Raw genomic sequence first — 20,523 nt, 5'->3', positions numbered from 1 at the left:
CCAAGAAATTCAGGACCTTCATTAATCAGTGCAAGTTACATTTCTTGTGCAGACCTTTGGCCTTTCCTACTTCCACTGCTAAAGCCGCCTTTGCCCTTTCCCACTTAGCCGGGACAGCTGCCGCTTGGGCTAATCCTCTGTTGGAGAATAATAACCCAGTCCTTTATGACTTTGATCTGTTGGTTCTAGAAATGTCTCGAGTATTTGATACCCGACACAAGGCACAGTCTAGGGATTTGGAGTTGTTAGAACTAACTCAGGGTAGAAGGACTTTGATAGAATACAACACCCGGTTCAATGAATTAGTTGCTGAAACATCATGGCCAGAAAGCAAGCGGGCAGTTGTCTTTTATAGAGGGTTGAGTAACATAATGAAAGATGCTTTAGCAGTGATCCCTTCTATGCCCACTCAGTATCAGGAACTAGTTGATCTTGCCCTGCAAGTAGATGCACGGCGATCGGAGCGTAGAGCCGAGTTGGGGGTTTCTTCCCATCCTACACTTGCCAGTACTCCTGCTTCCAGTACGGAAGAACCTATGCAAGTGGGAGGTTTATGTAGCCCTATTACTACATCTGAAAGGGAACGTAGAAGGGTGGTTGATGCATGCTTTTATTGTGGCACCACGGGACATTATGTGAAAGAGTGTCCTCGACTTCCCAAGAAGAGCCAGGTTTTTCGGACAGCTCGACCTTAGATCCGGAGAGCAGGTCGAGTGTTCCGTCTCCATCTCCGGGTACCCCTCTTGCCTTTGCTCGTGTTCAACCCGTTTCTGTAAACGCTACTCTGTGTCCCTCTACAGGCCTTCTTCATGCAGTCACAATCATCATTGATTCAGGTGCTACTGGAAATTACATAGACATTGCTTTAGCCCATTCCCTCAATCTACCTTTAGTGGTGAAATCCCGACCTGAACCAGTTCAAGCCGTAGATGGCTCTGCGTTAGTTTCTGGTCCTGTTAGACACCAAACTGCACCTCTCTTGTTGACCATACAAGATATTCACACAGAGACATTAAGTTTTGACTTAATCACCACACCTCAATTCGGTATCATATTAGGGATACCATGGTTACGTGAACACAATCCGCTGATTAATTGGCAATCAGGCACTGTGCTCTTCGAATCTGAGATCTGTCAGAATTATTGTCTCCCGACCCATCAAACGACTGATACCCCTTCTCGGGCCTTGGGAACCTTAGCTCAACTCACGCTGAGTGTTGATGGATCTGAGCTTGTGAATCCTCATACCGTTGGGGGGTTGGTGTCTGGGATTCCATCTGAGTACAAAGCATTCGAATCAGTTTTTGATTGTGGCTCTTCCGAGGTACTTCCTCCACATAGACCATACGACTGCCCAATCAAATTAATCCCTGATTCCACCATTCCTTCGGGCAGGATTTATTCTTTATCTCCTTCGGAGGAACAAGCATTGAAAGAGTATGTACAGAACGCCCTTCGTTTAGGACATATCCGCCCCTCTACTTCACCAGCTGCAAGCCTTATATTTTTTGTACCTAAGAAAGAGGGGGATTTACGTCCTTGTGTGGATTATCGGCGTCTTAGTGCCATCACAAAAAAAAGATAGATATCCAATTCCGTTAATCACACCCCTTCTGGACCACTTATCACATGCTTCTGTTTTCACCAAGCTTGATCTGCGCGGCGCATACAATTTAGTGCACGTTCGCGAAGGGGATGAGTGGAAAACTGCTTTCTGTACTCGTTACGGCTTGTATGAATACCTAGTCATGCCCTTCGGTCTGTGTAATGCCCCGGCCACATTCCAACGCTTTATGAATGACATATTCAGGGATATTCTGGATGTATACATGGTTGTGTACTTGGACGACATCTTGATCTTTTCCCGTAATCTTGATGACCATGTAAAACATGTCCGAGAAGTACTATCCCGTCTCAGAGAACATTCCTTATTTGCTAAACCTGAGAAATGCCAGTTTCACAAAACGTCTGTTGAGTTTCTGGGATTTCACATTACTCCGGGAGCGTTATCCATGAACGAATCCAAGGTCAAAGCAGTCTTAGAGTGGCCAGTACCTCAAACACTCAAGTCCTTGCAGGCCTTTTTGGGCTTCGCCAACTTTTATAGGCGCTTCATTTCCTCCTTTTCCACAATCGTTGCCCCACTCACGGCCCTGACCAGCCCTCAGGTACCCTATCGTTGGCAAAGGGAACATCAGGAGGCTTTTGAGGCTTTGAAAACCGCTTTCACTACCGCACCGGTGCTCCAGCACCCCAATCCTTAGCTCCCGTTCATAGTTGAGGCGGATGCCTCTTCTTTTGCTCTCGGTGCGGTATTGTCTCAATCATGTCCTACAACAGGCAAATTACACCCAGTGGCATACCATTCCCGTAAGTTCTCCAGTACTGAAACTCACTACACCGTTACGGAGAAGGAACTCCTGGCTGTCATGGACGCCTTTCGTGTTTGGCGCCATCATCTTCTGGGGGCTAAACATCCGATCACTGTATACTCAGATCATCGAAATTTACAGGATCTGGCTTCATTGAAGTGCATTAATAGCAGACAGGTTCGGTGGCATCTCTTCTTTCCTTCATTTGATTTTCATATTATGCATCGTCCTGGAACATCACATGGTAAAGCAGACGCCTTGTCACGTTTCCCGGGTGGGATCGAGTTGCCAACCTTCCCTGACACTGTTCTCGGAAAGAGTCATGTAATTTGTCTCTGTACGCCCTCATTGTCATTATTAGACTCGGTCCGATCCTGGACTAGCATTCATTCCGAACAGTTGCGAGAATGGGACCCCGTGTATTCTGATGGTTTGCCTTTCGTGCATGAACGCCTGTTTCTTCCCACACCTGACACTCGTAATCTGGCCCTTGAGTGGTCTCATGATGCTCCTTTTAATGCCCATCGCGGTCAGGAGCGCACTTTAGATCTTCTCAAGCGCTGGTGTTGGTGGCCCTCTATGAAGCGCGATGTGGAGTGTTATGTCAATTCGTGCGCAGTGTGTGCTCAGGCTAAACATCGGAGAGGCCGACCGGTGGGGTTACTACTTCCGCTTCCGGTACCTCCCAGACCTTGGCATACACTGTCTATGGATTTCGTTACCGATCTCCCCAAGTCACAAGGTTTTGACTCCATCTGGGTAGTGGTGGACACGTTCACAAAAATGGCTCGTTTTGTTCCTTGTAAAGGTATTCCTTCGGCTCCGGTCTTGGCGGACTTGTTTTTTGAACAAGTATTCATGTTATTTGGACTCCCTTCGGTCATTATATCCGATCGGGGATCACAGTTCACCTCTCGTTTTTGGAGGTCGTTGACTAAATTGTTGGGCATTGATACCAGGTATTCTTCGGCCTATCATCCTGAGACTGATGGGCAGACTGAAAGGACGAATCAATCCATGGAGCAGTATCTTCGCTGCCTTATTTTGCAACACCAGACCTCCTGGTTGGCCGCTTTAAGGCTTGCGGAGTTCGCATACAATAACGCGGCTCATTCAGCTACGGGTTATTCGCCTTTCTACGCCCTCTACGGCCAACATCCCAAGGTCTTGCCGGTCCCTGATGCTTCTATTTCTTCGAATCCTGCGGCCACGACATGTCTTGGGGATCTGTCTGCTGTACATGCTAGTACTGTGGTCCATCTCACTGAAGCAAAGGCTTCTATGAAGGCCCGTGTGGATGGCAAACGTCTGGCTGCTCCTCCTTTGGTGGTGGGTTCTAGGGTCTGGTTGTCTTCACGTCATCTTCGCCTAGTGGGTTGCCGGAAATTGCTGCCTCGCTTTGTCGGCCCGTATGTGATCTCTCAGGTTGTGAACCCGGTGGCTTTTCGTCTAGTGCTTCCTAGTTCTTGGCGTATCCATCCTGTATTCCATGTCTCCCTCCTCAAGCCTTGTCCCGATTCTGTCCATCTCCGAGCCCCTGTTGCGCCAGTGTCCCTGGCCTCTCCTGATGTCTTTGAGGTGTCGGCATTTTGGGGTCCCGATGGTTTAGGGGTAGGCTCCAGTATCTAGTGGATTGGAAGGGTTATGGCCCGGAGGAGCGTTCTTGGGTTTCCGCCTTGGATCTAGACGCCCCTCGGTTGGTGGCCCGCTTCCATAAGGATCATCCGTCCTGCCCACGGGGTCGTGGGCCGTTGGGGGGGGGGCTATGTTAGGCGATCCTCTGCACACCAGTCCACTACACACCAGTCCACTACACACCAGAACACTGCTCACATTTCCCCAACATCTCCCTCCACGGTTCGAGGCTCAACTGATTTGGTGAACCCAAAGGACCGAAAACTCTGTACCAGCTATGGTGTACGGGCTCGATTGCAACCCTTTCTGCATTGGCAATTGCCTTGGAGAGCATACAGCAGAAGGGGCGGTGTTACGTCTCCACGTCGATCACGTGATCCAGAGTGGCGTTCCTCACGTGACCTTGGTGGACGTCACATGACCCAGAGACGTCACATGACCCAGAGACGCACAGTATAAAGGTCTGAGAGACAGAACACTCATTGCTTCTCAGCTGTCTTCAGACTCTGTTTGGCGTTACGTATTGCTCCACTGTTACCCTTTGATCACAGAACTCTACCTCGGACTCCTTCGGATACCCCTTTGTACCTTTGCTTGGAACTGTTTACCTGTTGCCGGATTTTGGACTACATCCTGACCTGTCTTTGGATCATCCCTTGGTACCTCACTGAACTCTTACGCCATTTCCCTTCTGGGAATTCAAGTCACGCCTTCTCTCCTACAGGTGGCTGATCCTACATCCACGCTAACCTACGGTTCTACTATTCAGGGACCGCCGCATCATCTGAGTCTCGAACCTCTACTAGGTTTCCTGGGTTTTCCTAACACCCGATAGGTAAGACCTTTTAGATCCTTTGGAATATGTATTGTGATTGCCTGGTACTTAACCTCGTTCCTCTTTGACAGCAGCATCGGTGTTCCAGAGGTTCCGTGGATCTGGGAAGTCATCTCCCACCTGTGGCCTCAAAGGTCGCACAGCGGGTTTCATTTTAGTTCCCCTGTGCGTCACTTGGGGACGGAGGTCTCATCGGTCTACACGACACTCAAGTCAGAACAATAGTATAGTGACCTTGAGGATGGATTATTTGAGTCCAATAAAACCAGGAATCTTTGTAATCCAAGCTACACAAATCCCACCAGCTTTCACACCAGTGCAAGAGGAGTTTTCCTAAAGTCCTACTGGTAGTAAGACTTTAGTAAGCTATCCCAGTGGTTTGTAGATCTCCAACAGTATCAGTCTGTACTAACCCAGGACCTTGGTAGGGTGGCAGAGCAATCTGGCTTATTTTAATAGGAAGATGTGTGCTGTAGGTAAGTACACTGAACCTTAGTTAGACATACACACCAAAGAAACTCTTACACTTATCTAATGTATATAAAATTATATATACACCAGAAAAACTTTAAATACTTTAGACGTTTACACTAGAACACTTCGGAATACTTGAGAATACACTTCAAAGGACACTTTCGTGTTTGTTCGCAGTGTGAGGCAGGCATGGTATCACAAGGAGGACGGAGACACAAAAGATACAAATCACCAGTTTTATTTACTTCAAAGGGGGGGTTGGAATAACTCCTGTCTTGCCCTAACACTAAAGATTGGAGCACACTCTACCATCTAAATAAAAAGAAAAACCATCCTAGTCCGTCATAGGTCCAAAACAATAACCATTGAGCTAGAAAATCTATTGTCTGCCCTCACTCTAATACCATACAAGTGAAATAGGGGGATGTAATGCAAACCGGAAATCAGTAGGAAACAAAAGGATGTCAGAATGGCGTATGAAGATTCTTGCCCACGTTCTATAGCATGTGGGTGGAGCACTTGACGTATGGACATATTCTGCTATGCGAGTTCACCTGGGGTAACTGGCTCGGCCCTCCAGAGCCTGCTTGGCATTCATGTGCTCCATCTTAAAGTTCAGGGTATTGATCTCTTGAGTCTCCCTTTCCCCCATGTCTAGATCAATCCCATGCGTTTTACAACACCAACACAAAAGTTCCAAGCTTTTCAGCATAAACACAAAGGTTCCAAAGAAAAGTGTATATATAAGTCTCTATAAGCACGCTCAACCGGGCCCCAGCCTCTCACTTTCAACTTCTTTTTTGGGTCTCCTCTCTCGGGCTCAAACTGTTTCAAATTACTTTCCCGGTGTTCCTTATGGTACTTGTATGCTTTTCATACAGTTCCAAATATTTCATCAGATTAAACATTTCGCTCAATCTTTTCATGCTCTCAATACTTTATCTACAGTTTCTGTACCCTTCTTCACACCCGACCCCTCAGGTTTTCGTTACCCAAGTCGGGGCCTCGCAGAGATTGCAAAGTCTCTCAATTTCTGTCAGAATCAAACACAGTTTTCATATAACTTCTTCAAATAGAATTCTCATGTAGGCTTCCCTCTGTTGGGCTCGAGTCAGTTTGGTTCGCATAAGATTATCGCAGTTAAGTTCCATTAGGCTTCCCTCATTCGGGCTCAAGCCTAAACACAGTGAACAGAATCTTTCGAATCGGCGTACCTTAGTTTTCCAGCAGACCACTCTGTTACTTTATGCTACAGTTCAATTTCACTTCATTTCAAAAAGAACTTCAAGTCCCATAATGAATTTCATGGGCCTCTTTGTTTCCTGCTTTCTTTCTCAAATTCAATGCTCAGGTTCCCGCTCCAGCCCCACACATGTTCACTGGGATTTCCTCTCTCAGGACATGAGACTCACCGGGTTAGCATGGCTCTGGCGAGTAACTTTTCTGGAGCCTTCTGGGTCGAGGTCAGAGTCTTCCCACCTGCCCCTCAGGTACCCGGGCTTCCCTGCATATGCCCAGGGTAAACAAGTGCTTCTGTGGACAGTCATCAGGATATGATCTTCCCTCTCTGGCTCTTGGAAGGCACAACTCCTCAGCCCTGCTGTAGCCCTTCAACACAGAATCAGCGCCTTGCCCTCAGTTCCCTTCCAGACGCTCTGGGGTTCTTTAAGCACTCTCCTCAGCTCTGCAGCTCCTCTGGTCCACACTGCATCCCCAGCTTGCTCAAAGTGTGTCTCAGTGCTCCACCTTTTATACTGACACAGAGTGTTAATTGGAGTCAAGTGTGGGTGGTTGAAAAGGGAGGCCTGACTCTGCCTGCCCTCGTTAATGGGACAAGATGGAGACCACCCATAGGAATCCATGGTACATTGTTTGCTATGGGCAATCTTCATAGCTCTGTTCCTCTTCTTTGTCCCATTGGTTTTGCCAGAAGGCAATGGGGAGGAAGTATGGGAGTTGTAGTTTTCCCTAATGAAGGAGGGAAACTTCTGAAAATGTTTGTCAGGGTGAAGGGGGCAGATGTGTGGTTGTAGGTGAATGGGTTTTAGATAATGTCCCATAGTGACTGTGGGGGTGTCGGATAGGGATCTATTTCTTCTCCTGCACCTCCCTTTAATGTTAGTGCCTGTTAGAATTGGGGAGGGGGCAACGGGACAGGATTCATTTGAACTTGTAAAGGTGGAGGAAGTGTCGGGTAGGGGTTTATCAGAAACGGGGGGAATACTGCGTCTCTCCTGAGGGCATTCCACCAACTGTCCGCAAAGACCCCCTGCTCAGGTGATCCTCCCACACTGTTCCACCCTCAGGGTCTGATTCCAAAGGCGATAGCCGTGCCCTGGCCACCTGAACAAAAAATCCCCACGGTCAATAAGTGAGAAAGCCCTCCGGTTTCTTACAGCGGTTACATTTGTAGCAATGTTAAAAAGGGAAAAAACAATGTTATCATATTATCAGTTATTACGCACACCTGCGGTTTGTAACAGTTTATACAGTAATACATTTACTCTGCAAACATATATAGTAAAGTTACTTTAAGGGAGGAAATTGTTAGTTTGTGTAACATAAGCTTGGTTCAAGCTTCTAGTGAGGGTTTCTTTGCACAGCATGTCTTTTAAGTCCAAAAATGCAACCCTAGTTACAGGCAGTTCAGAGAGGACTCAGTCTTGACAAGCAACAGAATACGAAGAGCTCCAGAGGATTTCTTCCAGTCTCTAGTGTTATAGAAGCAGCAAGTTAACAACTAACAAGGTAAACCTGGAAAGGGGCGGAGGTAAGAGGGGGTGACACTGGACACCTGTGGGTGCACTCCAACGCTCTGGAGCGACTTGATAAGCAATACGTTTTTCCCCACAGTATCTTAGGATTGAAGAAAATGTTCATGCTGGATGCTCCGCCATGTTGCAGCTCTGGACTCGACCTCTAGATTCCTTGGTCTGATGACTGAAGGCAGGACAATGGATGGGATCTCTCAGCATCAGTCTCGAGGGAGGACTTCTTGGTTCACTCTGTGATTTTGGTGCCTTTTCTGCAGCACCAACAAAGGACGTGGATCGTCCGGTCAATCTTCTGTGCTTCCTGCATTCCCGCACTCTGGTGAGGGGGTCTGGGCAAGTTGGATTGGAAGTCTCTGGAGTATCCTTACATGCTCAGCAAAGAGTTGGACAGTTTCAGCCTTTCCTTGATGAGGCACTTGAAATGGGCAGCAGGTCTCCTGGTATTGGGGTTCCGCAGATGTGGAAACGCATTGGACCTCGGGAGATGGCTCAATTCAAAGTTAGTCTTGGGACTGGTTGTTCCCACCAGCCAAAAAGTAGTAATTCTCTTCGGAGCTCCTCCGTCGCATAGAAAACGGGGTCAGAACAGCCGCGGTCACTTCTGAGTGTTGCAAAGGGTATGTAGGCAACTCTGATTGTCTTCTTCGGTTACTTCAGCTTCCACTGGTCGACTTGCTTTTCACTCCTGAAGCCTCAAACTTTATACAGTTCCAGCACACACTCCTCTGCAATCTCTCTCTGCATTTTACAGAAAGGGGCGTTTGGCTGTCCAATCAGGACAGCCAGACTCAGCTGGTCCTATTCAGGCACTCTGGCAGACAAGGGACAGGGGGGCGGAAGACACCTCCCCCACATCCTGCCTACCCAGACACTCTGGGCCTAGGTGGAGATACTCAAGAGGTCCTGCCTAAGGCAAAACACACACACTGACCTCCCCCTCCATGGATTGCAGATGAAGAGCTAACAAAGGACAACCACGCAAGTAATGGTGAAAAAAGAAGGGAGGCCCCAAGTTGGTACTTGGGTGCCCCTTTTGTGCACTACCGAGGCTATGGACATAGCCTGCGGTATACAAATTACACAATAGTTGGTACAACACGTCCACTACCACAAGCCATAACTAGGCGATTGTCCATGTGACTAAAGTCACAGGAGTAGAGCGAAGGTGGTTACCAGGTATCCCTTTGGCACTCCACTTAAGATGGTATGTGCCAATCTCTCTGACTACTAAGTATATCTCTATCCTTAAGAACTATAGTTACTTGAGGATATAGAAAAATAATCTTAAAGGAGGAACCGAAGTGTCCCCAGCAACACTGCCCATAAAGAGCTGTGTGCTGCAGTAGTAAAAACACAGATGCCTTTAAGAGCTATGGAGCAGACATACTCCATATTACAGGTGACTACAAAGAAATAGAGTTCCAAAATGCAGAGCCCACAAGAATGAATGAGTGGAAAAATGCTCCACTCATTCAGGATTTAAAGAAAAAGGTCCAGAAGTCCAGCAACAAGTGCTGGGGTATCACTAGGAGAGGAGATGAAGCATAACAATGATAAAATCTCCCTAACACAGGTTATTAAACCCCAAACCCTAAATAAAGAGTAATGTGTGTAATAAAGTCCTGACAGGGAACTATACGAGGTGAAGGTAAATATATGTGGGATAAAGTCCTGGCAGGAAGGTGTACCAGGTGAAGCGAAGTGTTTGTGTAAAAAGTCTTGGAAGGGGAGTACAACAGGTGAAGACAAATATAAAGATAACAATTGTAAAGAACTTCAAGGAACGGCATGCCCTTGAAATCATGAACTGTTGAGAACAAGCCCAGAAGAAAGGAGAGTCCTTGAGAAGAGACATTCTCTTAGGATTCGCTAATATTAAAGAGGAAGAGAAAACCTGGTGAAGGGAATGGATGACCCAAGAAAAGTGAGTACCCCAGGAAGAGAAAGTAATCAACTTGGAACTTGATTATTCTTTTTGAACTGGTGAGACTAATACAAGGAATCAGGGGAAGGAAGCTGTTCGCCGCAATTGTAGACAGCGTTTATTGGAACTCGTTTTGATCAAGTGGAGAGAGAGTAATCCTCTTGGAACTTAATTATTCCTTTTGAATTGGCAAGACTGATAGGGGGGAAACTAATCCTCTTAGAACTTGATTGTTATGTTTGAATTTGTAAGAATGACAAAAGGAAGGTGGGAAGGGAAGCTGTTCCCTGGAACTGTGAACATTGGACATTGTTACCCTTTTTGTTGGCTTTGCACTTTTGTGTTGAACCTGAACATTTGAGCACTTGTGAATAACAAGAGACAGCATCCTTTGCACTGTGGAGTTTATTCAGAGTGTGAGGGCCAGAAGAGGATTGCGGACACAAGACATACTTTTGTTTGGACAGACCCATTAAATGGTTTTGGTTGAGGTAGGGAAATTCCTCTTAGAATGGAGATAGTGAGCTATTTTCCACCCCCTCCTTTCTTTGAAATAAATGTTTGTAACCACAAACATGTCTCCTCGGTGTCTGCGTCTCATTCCTGGCTCCACTCACATATGGTGTGGGTAGGACCCCGTTTTTACAAACTGGTGGACCATTAAACGTGGAAAAGAGCAACCAGAAATTCTCTTTGCCACTAGTATGTTATATACTCAATACACTGAGACTGACCAACCCCACGACCACTTAGGCTACAGGATAGGGGTCACCTTCCATCTATTGACCTCACAGGCCACTGTGGAGGGAAGCATTTATCACATTTTAGTCCCAAAGATGATATGGTACAGGGGAGAGACAAGCCAATAGTCTCTTTAGACTTACAGATAAACCTCTCCACTGACTTGCCATTTATGTTATGTCCAGTAGAGAAAGAGAGTTAAAGATACTACCCCACCTCTCTTGTGGAAGCAAACCTGAGATTTGCTCTTACATTTTTCTTCAACCCCAATTTAAATCAGAAGGGGTGTTGGTGGGAAGTCTAGTGTATAAAACCTTAAGGGAACCTCAATCCCATGAGACCCTTAGGGATGGTAAAGGAGGTTACCCTGAGAGTCCATCTGGTAAGAAAGAAATCTCATAAAATTGTATCTATCCCTTATAAGGGAGGTGAATTCTAAGCAAACTAAAGATGAGTCCTTATGGGAAAAGACCAAACCTCCCAATGCCCTAATATCTTTTAAATGTTTCTCCCCCGAGAAATAGAACCTGGAACCAACGGGAATACCACTCTCCACTCTGAGCACAGTAGAACACCTGAGCAACCGGCATTGGTATCTCACCTAGACCTCCAACACACCCGAGTCCTAATTGGGGCTCCTCTTAGGGGTGATACGAGTCTTCCCAATTTTCCACCCTTTTGGGAATTCTCTTCTCCCTCCGAGACAACTGCAAAGCTTACCAGCATCAAAATATTCTGTTCTCCGCTTTGGACAACAATCCCATTACATCTGGCAAAGAATGGGAAGATAGGTTTTCCCTTGAGGAAGATAAACTATCAGTTATCCACTGCCCCTGACAAACAAGAGACCCTCAAAGTAGGCGGAGAGGATGAAGAGATACCATCCCCTAAACCACCCTCTCCTATAAGAGATGAGCCAGATCACTCATGGGAAGAATGTGGATTCCCTCCAGGGTATTGCCCTTTAGACCAAGAAGAGCAAAAGCCATACATCTAAAGGGACACCAATGGTTCACAGGAATCGGACAAACCCGATAAACCGAAAGGAAGTCGGCCAGGTTTTGATATTATGATAGGGGATGAAAATAGAGGTATACCATATATTATACCCCCATCTCCTAAGAATCCAGAGAAATATCTACCGAAAGGGAGGAAAAATAAGAATATGAGAAGATCCAATACTTTTCTCTCTGCACAGAGGAAACCCTCCTACATAGTCTCTCTCAGTCTAGAGGGGAAGCTCCCCTGGGCCCAACTGGAGAGTGGAAGGAAGGGGCGTGCCATACTGCAGAATTACTTCCCCTGGGGTGGAAAAGAATGAGAGAAGTAAGAGTAGGCTGTATCCATGGCCATGTGGAAAACTATCCACAGACCATCTTGGGAAAATAAGTACATTTGACAGTGGTAGTGTTAGGGAGAAGTTTCAGTTTAGTGCTAAATTCCTCCCATCTCAGAGACCCCCAGCTCTTTGCTGAACTTTGGGACTTTGTACTTTTAATTCAATGTGTTTTCTGTGTTTCTTTTGACTTTGGAGTTTGACAAACTCCATAAGCATCATCTTCACATTGTGACGCACAGCACCTTCAGTGCAGTGCACAGGGAAGTCTCTTAGATTTCCCAAAGGTTTAAATACCTTCTCTTGGTGAAACTACTGTTTCCAAGATCAGTGAAGTGAAATTGACTTTACTTACATTGTGTAACTTTCTAGACCCAGCACACACTATCCTACAATCGGTTGCTGAAGGAGTTACTTAGTATCCCCTTTGTCTGGTTTCTCATTTAACATTTTTATGATGCCCTTTCTACAGTTAATGGCTGGTGGCAGTGGTTTACTTTTTCCTACCATTGTGTTGTTTCCACCACGTGCTGCAATTGGAGCTGCAGTAAAGCACCCATGGGTGCTCATTTTGTCAAAATGGCCACAGTCGTCTTTTTTGCAATTTCTTGTTGGAAAGGTCCTTTTTGAGATTTACACTGTGTGCCAAACCAAGTTTGGTCCCTTTGTTCATTGTGTCTTTGGTGGGATTCAGTAGTGACGCCTGCCTTTGGCTCCTGCGTGTCTGGCAGGGCAGGAAGCGAGGGAGAAGCCCAAAACTCCCTATGCTTAGTCTCCTTGGTTACAGGAATGCACCCAAAGGTGATTGGCTGGAGGGCTGTCCTTGGAGGACAGCCACCCTGCTATGTGATTGCAGCTAAGCTGCTACTGAATGGGAGAAACCTGCATAAAAGGTGAGGCTTTTTGCTTGGAGGGCAAAGTCGACCACTGGACGAAGGAATCCGAAGAAGAACTTGGAAGAGATGCCTGCTGCAACTCCTGGACTGTTGGTTTGCACGGCAAAGCCCTGCTGCAGTGCTTAAGCTCTGAATTCGCCTCGTCTAAAGAAGACCTGCAAAGGACGACTTCTCCCCTTGGGTTGGTGGGACCAATCGACCCAAAGACGAGCTCATCTGGAAATTCTCTCGGAGCTGGCTGTACCTCCATTGCTGCTGCAGGAACCGATCGCCAGGGAAAGGAACACCAGAATCGTTTGAGTGTCTTTAAGTCAGACCCGAGCTCCAGGAAGATCCTCCGGACTCCCATGAAGCAGGACTGACCAACCCTGAGCCACCTCAACAGATTGCTGGACCCCAGATGCGAGGAAAGTTCATAGTGGTATCCGAGAACCGCAATGGTGCTATTTGCGAGAGTCACGAGGAGCTGAAACCGCGAAGTGCTGCTGATGTGAAGTTTGCCCGTTGCTGCTGCTGACCTTCTATTCGTAGTGCAGGAGTCCCCAGACGTCCTCCCTCTTGTCCCCACGACTGAAGCTCAGGAACAACATGATCTGCAGACCTACACAGGAACAGAAGCCAGCTGGAAGCAGTTTTTCGTCTAACCAAAGGTACTGTAAAACTAAGAGGACTTGCCTCTTGTTTTGTAGCTGTGCTAGTTCTCAATTGAGACTTGCCTTGGTTGCATTTGCACAGTGGCTTACAGCTTTGCCCCTCACAAGCCTCCCAGCATGTGGCCCTACAGTGATTTCATTTTAGACAAAAACCTTTGTGCAAGTCTTTTTACCTACTTGCAAGAAGTGCTTCAGCTCACCTAAACTTTTGCTCAACTAACATTGTCTGTCCTGGCCCCCCGAAAGACACTTCATACCTCTGACTTTGTGCTTTGCCTTTTCCCCCACGAAAGGGTTAATTTACTTTGCATTGGGGGGGGGGTTCAAAAAGTTCAAGTTCTTACCTGCTTAAGAATATTTGTTAACCATTGTTTTATTTCCTTATCTTCACCTTATTTAACACAACCTCAGTATTGCTCTAAAAGTACCAGTGATATATTAATGTCTACAGTGTCCTAGTTATTTAAGTCACCTCAGGGTGTACGAAAAATCTGTGTGCCATCCCAAATGGGTATTTGCTGATTTAAAGAAACTGAGAGAGTGTAATTTTGAAGTGTATTTTTGTGTTACTTCTATATTGCTTCGTTCTAAAGAAGGCTTATTCAACTGACAGTTAAATAAATTATTTTTTTTTAAACAAGAAACCTTGAGTGTAAGTGTTTATTTGAATACTTGTCACTGTAAATCTCTGCGTAATAACCTTACTGCTCACATTGACCCCTCTTGAGATAAGCCTGGCTGCTCAGTCATTCTACCAACTTGTGTAGTACATACTTATACCAAAGGTTGGGTTAACTATTGCCAAGAGGTCAAGGCTGGTGCCGTCTCCCACAGGGTACTGCATACAATCTTGCCTAACAGGCAGTAATCTCCAACTTGCCAGCCCAAATCGTTATAGGGAGTATCGTACCCCAGTTAGACCAGTGGGTCTCGCAGGTGGCACAAATAAAAATATGAACCCACATGGGTGGACCTCCATGTTCAAAGGGACCATCTAACCCGCAGGTGGGAGAACCCCTACCTTGTTTCTTTGAGAAAAGGGGCCTCCTATGGACTGTCAACAATTCTCCCGGTTTGTATTCCCCTATAGATTCCTGGGAAGAAAGGTTTGTACCAGAGAGTCCTAGTTGGAAATGGGACACAACATTGGAAGGAGAGACCGGTCTTTCAGGGGGATGCCTGAGTCAGTCTAGTTGAAGACCCTTGGGCAGGAAGCCAGGGCATTAGGTGATGGGTATGTGATGAATCTGGCGAGGCCCCCACTACGTTCCCCGAGGATGCATCGCCCCTGTATGGCCAGGGGACGGATCCTAACCCTGGGGGCACTTATATGAGGGAGGACCATCTGGGGGAGGTACACCTCGTGAGAGTAACAGGGTATTGTTGGAGGAAACTAAGCAAATCGCAAAAATTCTTATTAATATTGTTGTGCTGGTTGATTTTCACAGAGTAATTCAATATCTTCCTAGGAATTTGATGAATTGTCTCCCAAGCGACCCACAAATCCTTATGCTGCATCTAAAGCAGCAGCTGAATGCTGCGTGCTGTCATATTGGGAAAAATATAAGGTAAGAATGTTCTAATTTCAAAAACGATACTTACCAGCAAATATATGTTAATTCTTTCTAACATTCAGTGCCCATATTAATGCCATAAACAGGAACGCCTTTGTCCTGCTCACTAGTATGAATCTTTCAGTTTTCTTTTTTTAAAAGGCAGGATATGTTTAGTAAACCCTTCTAACTGGAGGGAGCCTGCAAAGCCTTGCCTTGGCAACATAGCAATTCCACATAGGAATCTGAGCACCCAAAGCCCCCTACATGTTAAAAACTGTTGGCACTTTGCTCAGAAATCCATGAGCGGTTAGCTCTTAAAATGGTCCCAGGCCCATCAACATTTTCGGTTCCCCTAGCGGCTGTGCTTTGCTTTACCCTTGTATATTTGAATGTGCCAAGTTGTTCTTTTCAACGGTGCTTGAAGTGGAATACTACCATCCATTCTGTGCTCTGTTCCTTTGTTTCTCACATTGTCTTGGTCATTGGTACATGTCATTCATGGCCATAATCTATGCATATGTGGACGTCCCCAGGGCAGCCCCTGCTATTGCAAGTATTTCTAGGCATTCACAGATAAATACTTGGAAACGCATGTAGATGAAGGGTCCTTTGCTCGAAAAGTCAGTAGATTTGGCAGCCTATTCAAAAAGACGTTACTGGGACTAATTCTGATTTAGGGAAGAGTAAGTCAGGAGTAAGTCTAGGTAACTTCTTTGTTAATCCAATAGTCTCTCTCCAGGCGTAAATCCAAGTTGCTACTAGTAACTTCTTTGTGAACCAACTCCCTAATTGCAAAGCTCTAGAGAGCTCTGCTAGGTAAGTGGAAGCAAATGTTGCCTATGTTTCCGGTAGGTGAGTTTCGGTAGCTTTTAAGTTTGACAGCTTTTTCCTTTAAACAAACACTACGCTCACTGCTCTGCCTTCCATTTTGTTCTCAGAATTTTAAGAAAGGAAGATCCTGCCTGGTGCCTCCTTCAAAAGTAATATTACTAAAACTTCCAAAAAAAAGAAACTTCCAACAGATGTATGAGCTAGTTCTTTAGGACGTCACAGCCTTAAAAGGTAGCTGAAGCACTTGGTACGAGGTCAGCACTGGGTGTGGTGTGTTGGTATGTAGTGATTAGTCTTTAATCTATGTCTGTTATCGAGGCTGCTGATTTGATTAATGCTGTGTCATATTCTCTTGGATATCCACTGTGCTAGTCAATGACTTCGGGGGAAGTGCTGTTCACGTGTAACCCCTGCTTTCTGAATTCTGAATTCGGAATGCATTCTTTATTCTCTACTGTTTTGAGGGGCCCACAGTAGTGGGAAGCTCTGGAGCCCAAGCAGCATCAATCAGTCCTGATATTAAACCTACCTAGGACGGGGCCATAAAAGGTCAACACTCACCCGAAACAAACCAAAAGAATTTGGAGAAAATTTAGCTCAACCCTTCAACCACCGACACGTCATTGCTTTCCTTTTGGTTTCTTGAACTTTCTCTATGGTCTCTGATGCCACGTGGACCGGGTGCTGCCCTTGTCATCCTTGTTCTTGTCACTGAAACGGATACTGAACCCAAATCTTACTGGAGGATTTCATTTTGTGATCATCACGAACAAAGGTTTACATTCACACTAGAGGGAGGTTTCTTCCTTCACATTCTTTTCAGTAAATGGTACATTATAATCGAAAGCAGTTGGGAATGCATCGATATCCTATTATTATAAAATTCTGTTATCAGTCTCTCCCACAACAGCAAAACAAACCACACATAGTCCAGCACAACAACACATGGAAGCCTACCGATCCGTAAATCGCACCGAAGCTCACCAAACGATGTGAACCACACGAAGCTGTCAACAGGATATCACAAATCTCACTCTTCCTTTTCCTGCTACGCCCTACTAGCCAATCCCTTCGAACTCTCTTGCCTTTCAGATCCCCCTAAGAGCACCAGGGGCCCATTCTGGTGATGTTAGTGTGTGGTATAAATGACCTTTAACATTAGCACAAAGTCCTATCCCCAGCACTCTTTTTCCACCATCCTCTGTTGACTCCCAGAGCTGACCTCCTCTGGGGACCTGTGATATGGAACTCGTTTGCAACAGCTCGAGGACCAGGAAAGAGGATATTCCTTTTCATTTAAGGTTTGCCTCGAGAGGTTTCTCTTTGTGAAGGTGACACTGCCGAGTGATTAACTTAAGGCATCAGCGTTTTAGGGTGCACTGTACCTTTTGGGGTGCGACTCATTTTATTTATTTGTATGGCGCCAACTGCGAGTAAGTCGTAACTTAAAGTACTGACACGCGGCCCCTCCTCAAGAATATTTGTATTACCTTCAGGGAATTGTGTTATCTTTCAAACCACGCCTTGTCTTGGAATCAACACTTCTTATTTTACGTTTCTTTTAGGATTAGGTAAAAGATGCGCTTCTCAGATTGTGCTTGCATTCTTGACCCGCAAATAGAAATCTCCATACGATTATTCTGCTGTTGAATTTTGCTTTGTGATACAGCGTTAGCACACACTCTTCCAGAATCTTCTTCCAACCTCTGCTTTTCTACCTTGCCTCTGGGGCGTGGAGGATGAGCAGCCTTCAGTGAGTCTATTCAGTTAAAGAATGTACGCATTTGGAGAAAAAAAAAAGATAAGAGTACGACTGCAGTTATTGGAAAATTATGTATGCACAGTAGTTTACTGGTTACATGTGGTGCTCAATGCCAACTGTTCGTTTTACAGGAAATGTCGTTTTGTTGTCATACTCCTTGATGAGAGAAGCAGGTTTGGGTTGTACCCAGTCTAGCTGAGCCCGGAAGAATTATATAACACATAGAGACTGCTGCTTGGGTGCGTGTAAACAGGCTGTCCCAGCCTGTGATAAAGTAATAGGTGTATTGTAGATTTCTAATATTCCTTGAGGAGCACCATCTTTAGTGACTTTTAACAAAGAACCTGCTACACACATACTCCCTGCAGTTGGGACAAGACCAACAAGAACAATCATGTGCAAAGCCAATAGGTTTGCCCTTTTGAGAAAGCCATGAAAAGATGGTCTGTGAAGAGCAAGGAAGAGGGGTGCTCAGGAGTGAGCGAAATATGGGGTGGAAGCTCTTTTTTTCAGTAAATGTATCTGTGCCACAGACCTTTGTTACAAACCTGGAGGTTGCAGGCTCCATGCTTAATATCCTAGATCAGGGGTTTCAGCACCGGTTGTAGCTGTGTATACCGTGTAAAACAGTAAATGAAACGTAGCTGATCGGGTTAATGCAAATTCTGCACAGATCTACGTGCACAAGGACCTTTGTTCACCACTCGGCATACCTTTGTTGTGATGAAGCTAAATTAAATAACAAAATGCATATTCAGAGGTTTTCCACACATAACCCATGTAAATACACACTCGCAGCATCACCTCGGATGTTTGACAGGGGAGTGAGTTGGAAAAGCAATTGTTGGAGCCAGTGGCATCCATTGCAATCCGGTTGTGTAGCTTGGCTACTTGTGAACTGAGGGGACCTTGCAGGAAAGGGAGCATTGCGACACTAGCATAGTCAGGTGCCGTATATGTGTCCATACATTATGTTTTTGTTCAAAATGAAATCACCCCAGAGTTTGTGATGCCAATGGCGGACATGTCAAAACAACATGTGCGAGCAACTGTAAGCAGTTGAAATGGAAATGGTCAACTGGAATGTATAGCAGTTCCTTCAGGTGAGAAACATGAAACATCCGTGGCTGATTAGCGCAAGGATGGTATATCTCATCTTCATCTGCCCGATACAGTTGTGGCATTTAGCAAACAATGAAAACTGAATTGATGCAGTACGTGCCACCGGAACACATTGTAATTCAGGGAATATACTAAAACGACCCATATATCATGTCACATATCAGATGCTAGTGACACCAGAATAACTTTTTTTTAAGCAAAGTAAAAAGACTATTGCATGGACTTTGTTTTCATGGTGGCTGTAACAAAGGTTCTTGGGAAACGTAGTCCTTGAAAGCAGTATTATATGTATATGAAGGGCAACAAAAAGAAAGCTGTACAGCCTTGATCTTAGCCTTTTTGCTTCTTCTGGGGACCACAGTGCCTCTCTGCCTCTCTCTGGATTTAGGGATTCCTCCCTTTGTCAAGTGTCCCAAAAGTCCACCCCCCACCCCCTTCCAATGGGCTCTCCTTATCTCTGTAATGTATTCCCTACTCCCAGAACCCACTCTGCTACACATCCCCCCTTCCGGAGATCAGTGTCTCTCTCTTCACTGTAGCACATCCCACTTCTGTGCTGATGGCTCTCCTCTGCCTCAGAGGAGCGCACCCCTCTGGCGTTAAAGGGGCTCTCCTATTCTGCTACACATCCCCTCTTCCAGGGCCAAGAACCTCTCCTCTCTCATTACATATTCCCTCTTCCAGGGATCAAAGTTACTCTCTCTCTTACTACTTTTCAGTCCCCCTCGTTTTGCCGGAATTCTCTTTCTTCCTGTTTCAAGGAGCTCTCCTCCTCCTCTTCCTCACTGGAGCATATCCCTCTATTGATGTCTCAAGGCCTCATTTCTCTACAGGAGCACACCCCTCTTCTGGGGTTTGGATGTTCTTCTCCCCCTAATTGGAGCACACACCCTATTCTGGAGTTCAAGGAGCTATTCTGCACCTCATTGGAGCACACTTCACTTCTGGGGTAAAACGGCTATTCTCCCATCTCAATGGATACACCCCTCTTCTAGGGCTAAAGCCCCCCCTCACTGGAACACACTCCTGGGCAATGCTGCAGGGCCTCCCAAAGCGAGGCAGGGTAACTGCTGTTACTATCAGCAGCTCGGGAGAGGGGCAGCCCAACCCTTTCCGTGTTTCTGCTCCTCTCCTCCCCCCAGCTGCAGAGACACGCAGTCTCTGCAAAACAAAGTCAAGGAAGGGTGAGGTGTGAACAGTCACCTCACCCTTCCTCCAAACAGCAAGGTGCTAAGCACCTAAGGAAACCAACAGTCAGACAGGGCCCAGGTTCAAAGAGCTGCCCCCTCCAGGGGGGCAGACAGTCAGCTATCCGGCCAGGGGCTGTGACAACAGCAGCCCCCATTACTATACATAACAAAGACTCCGGGCTCCCCTGGGTCTTATAAATAAGAGCAGCATGCTCTGAGTAAACACAATCTGTTTGTGGACCCTGAACGGTGACCCAAACAAACAGGAGGTTCACTGTTTACTCAGTGTCTTCCAACCTTTTTGCTTCTTTACCACAGAACCCTCCCACTCTACAAAAGAAGGGAGAAGAACAAAGGAAAAGAGGTACAAGGCACTGTACAGTGCCCACAAGTTGTGGGACATGAGAAGACGGGCACGGGCC

At 46.1% G+C, this 20,523-nt stretch overlaps 1 protein-coding gene across 1 annotated transcript in view; it reads left to right on the top strand.

The window, feature by feature from the left end:
- TGDS (TDP-glucose 4,6-dehydratase) overlaps positions 1 to 20,523 on the top strand; it is a 521,057-nt gene that overhangs the window by 314,350 nt on the left and 186,184 nt on the right. Inside the window, exon 6 of the mRNA XM_069639164.1 lies at positions 15,110 to 15,208. Coding sequence (XP_069495265.1) covers positions 15,110 to 15,208 — 99 coding nt within the window. The remainder of the gene's footprint in view (positions 1 to 15,109; positions 15,209 to 20,523) is intronic.

The sequence above is a fragment of the Ambystoma mexicanum genome, chromosome 7q, assembly GCF_040938575.1.
Source record: "Ambystoma mexicanum isolate Mex_15411 chromosome 7q, UKY_AmexF1_1, whole genome shotgun sequence".
Lineage (NCBI taxonomy): Eukaryota > Metazoa > Chordata > Amphibia > Caudata > Ambystomatidae > Ambystoma > Ambystoma mexicanum.
The sequence above is the reverse complement of the archived record's forward strand: the minus strand, read 5'-3'. Positions and strand labels throughout refer to the sequence as shown.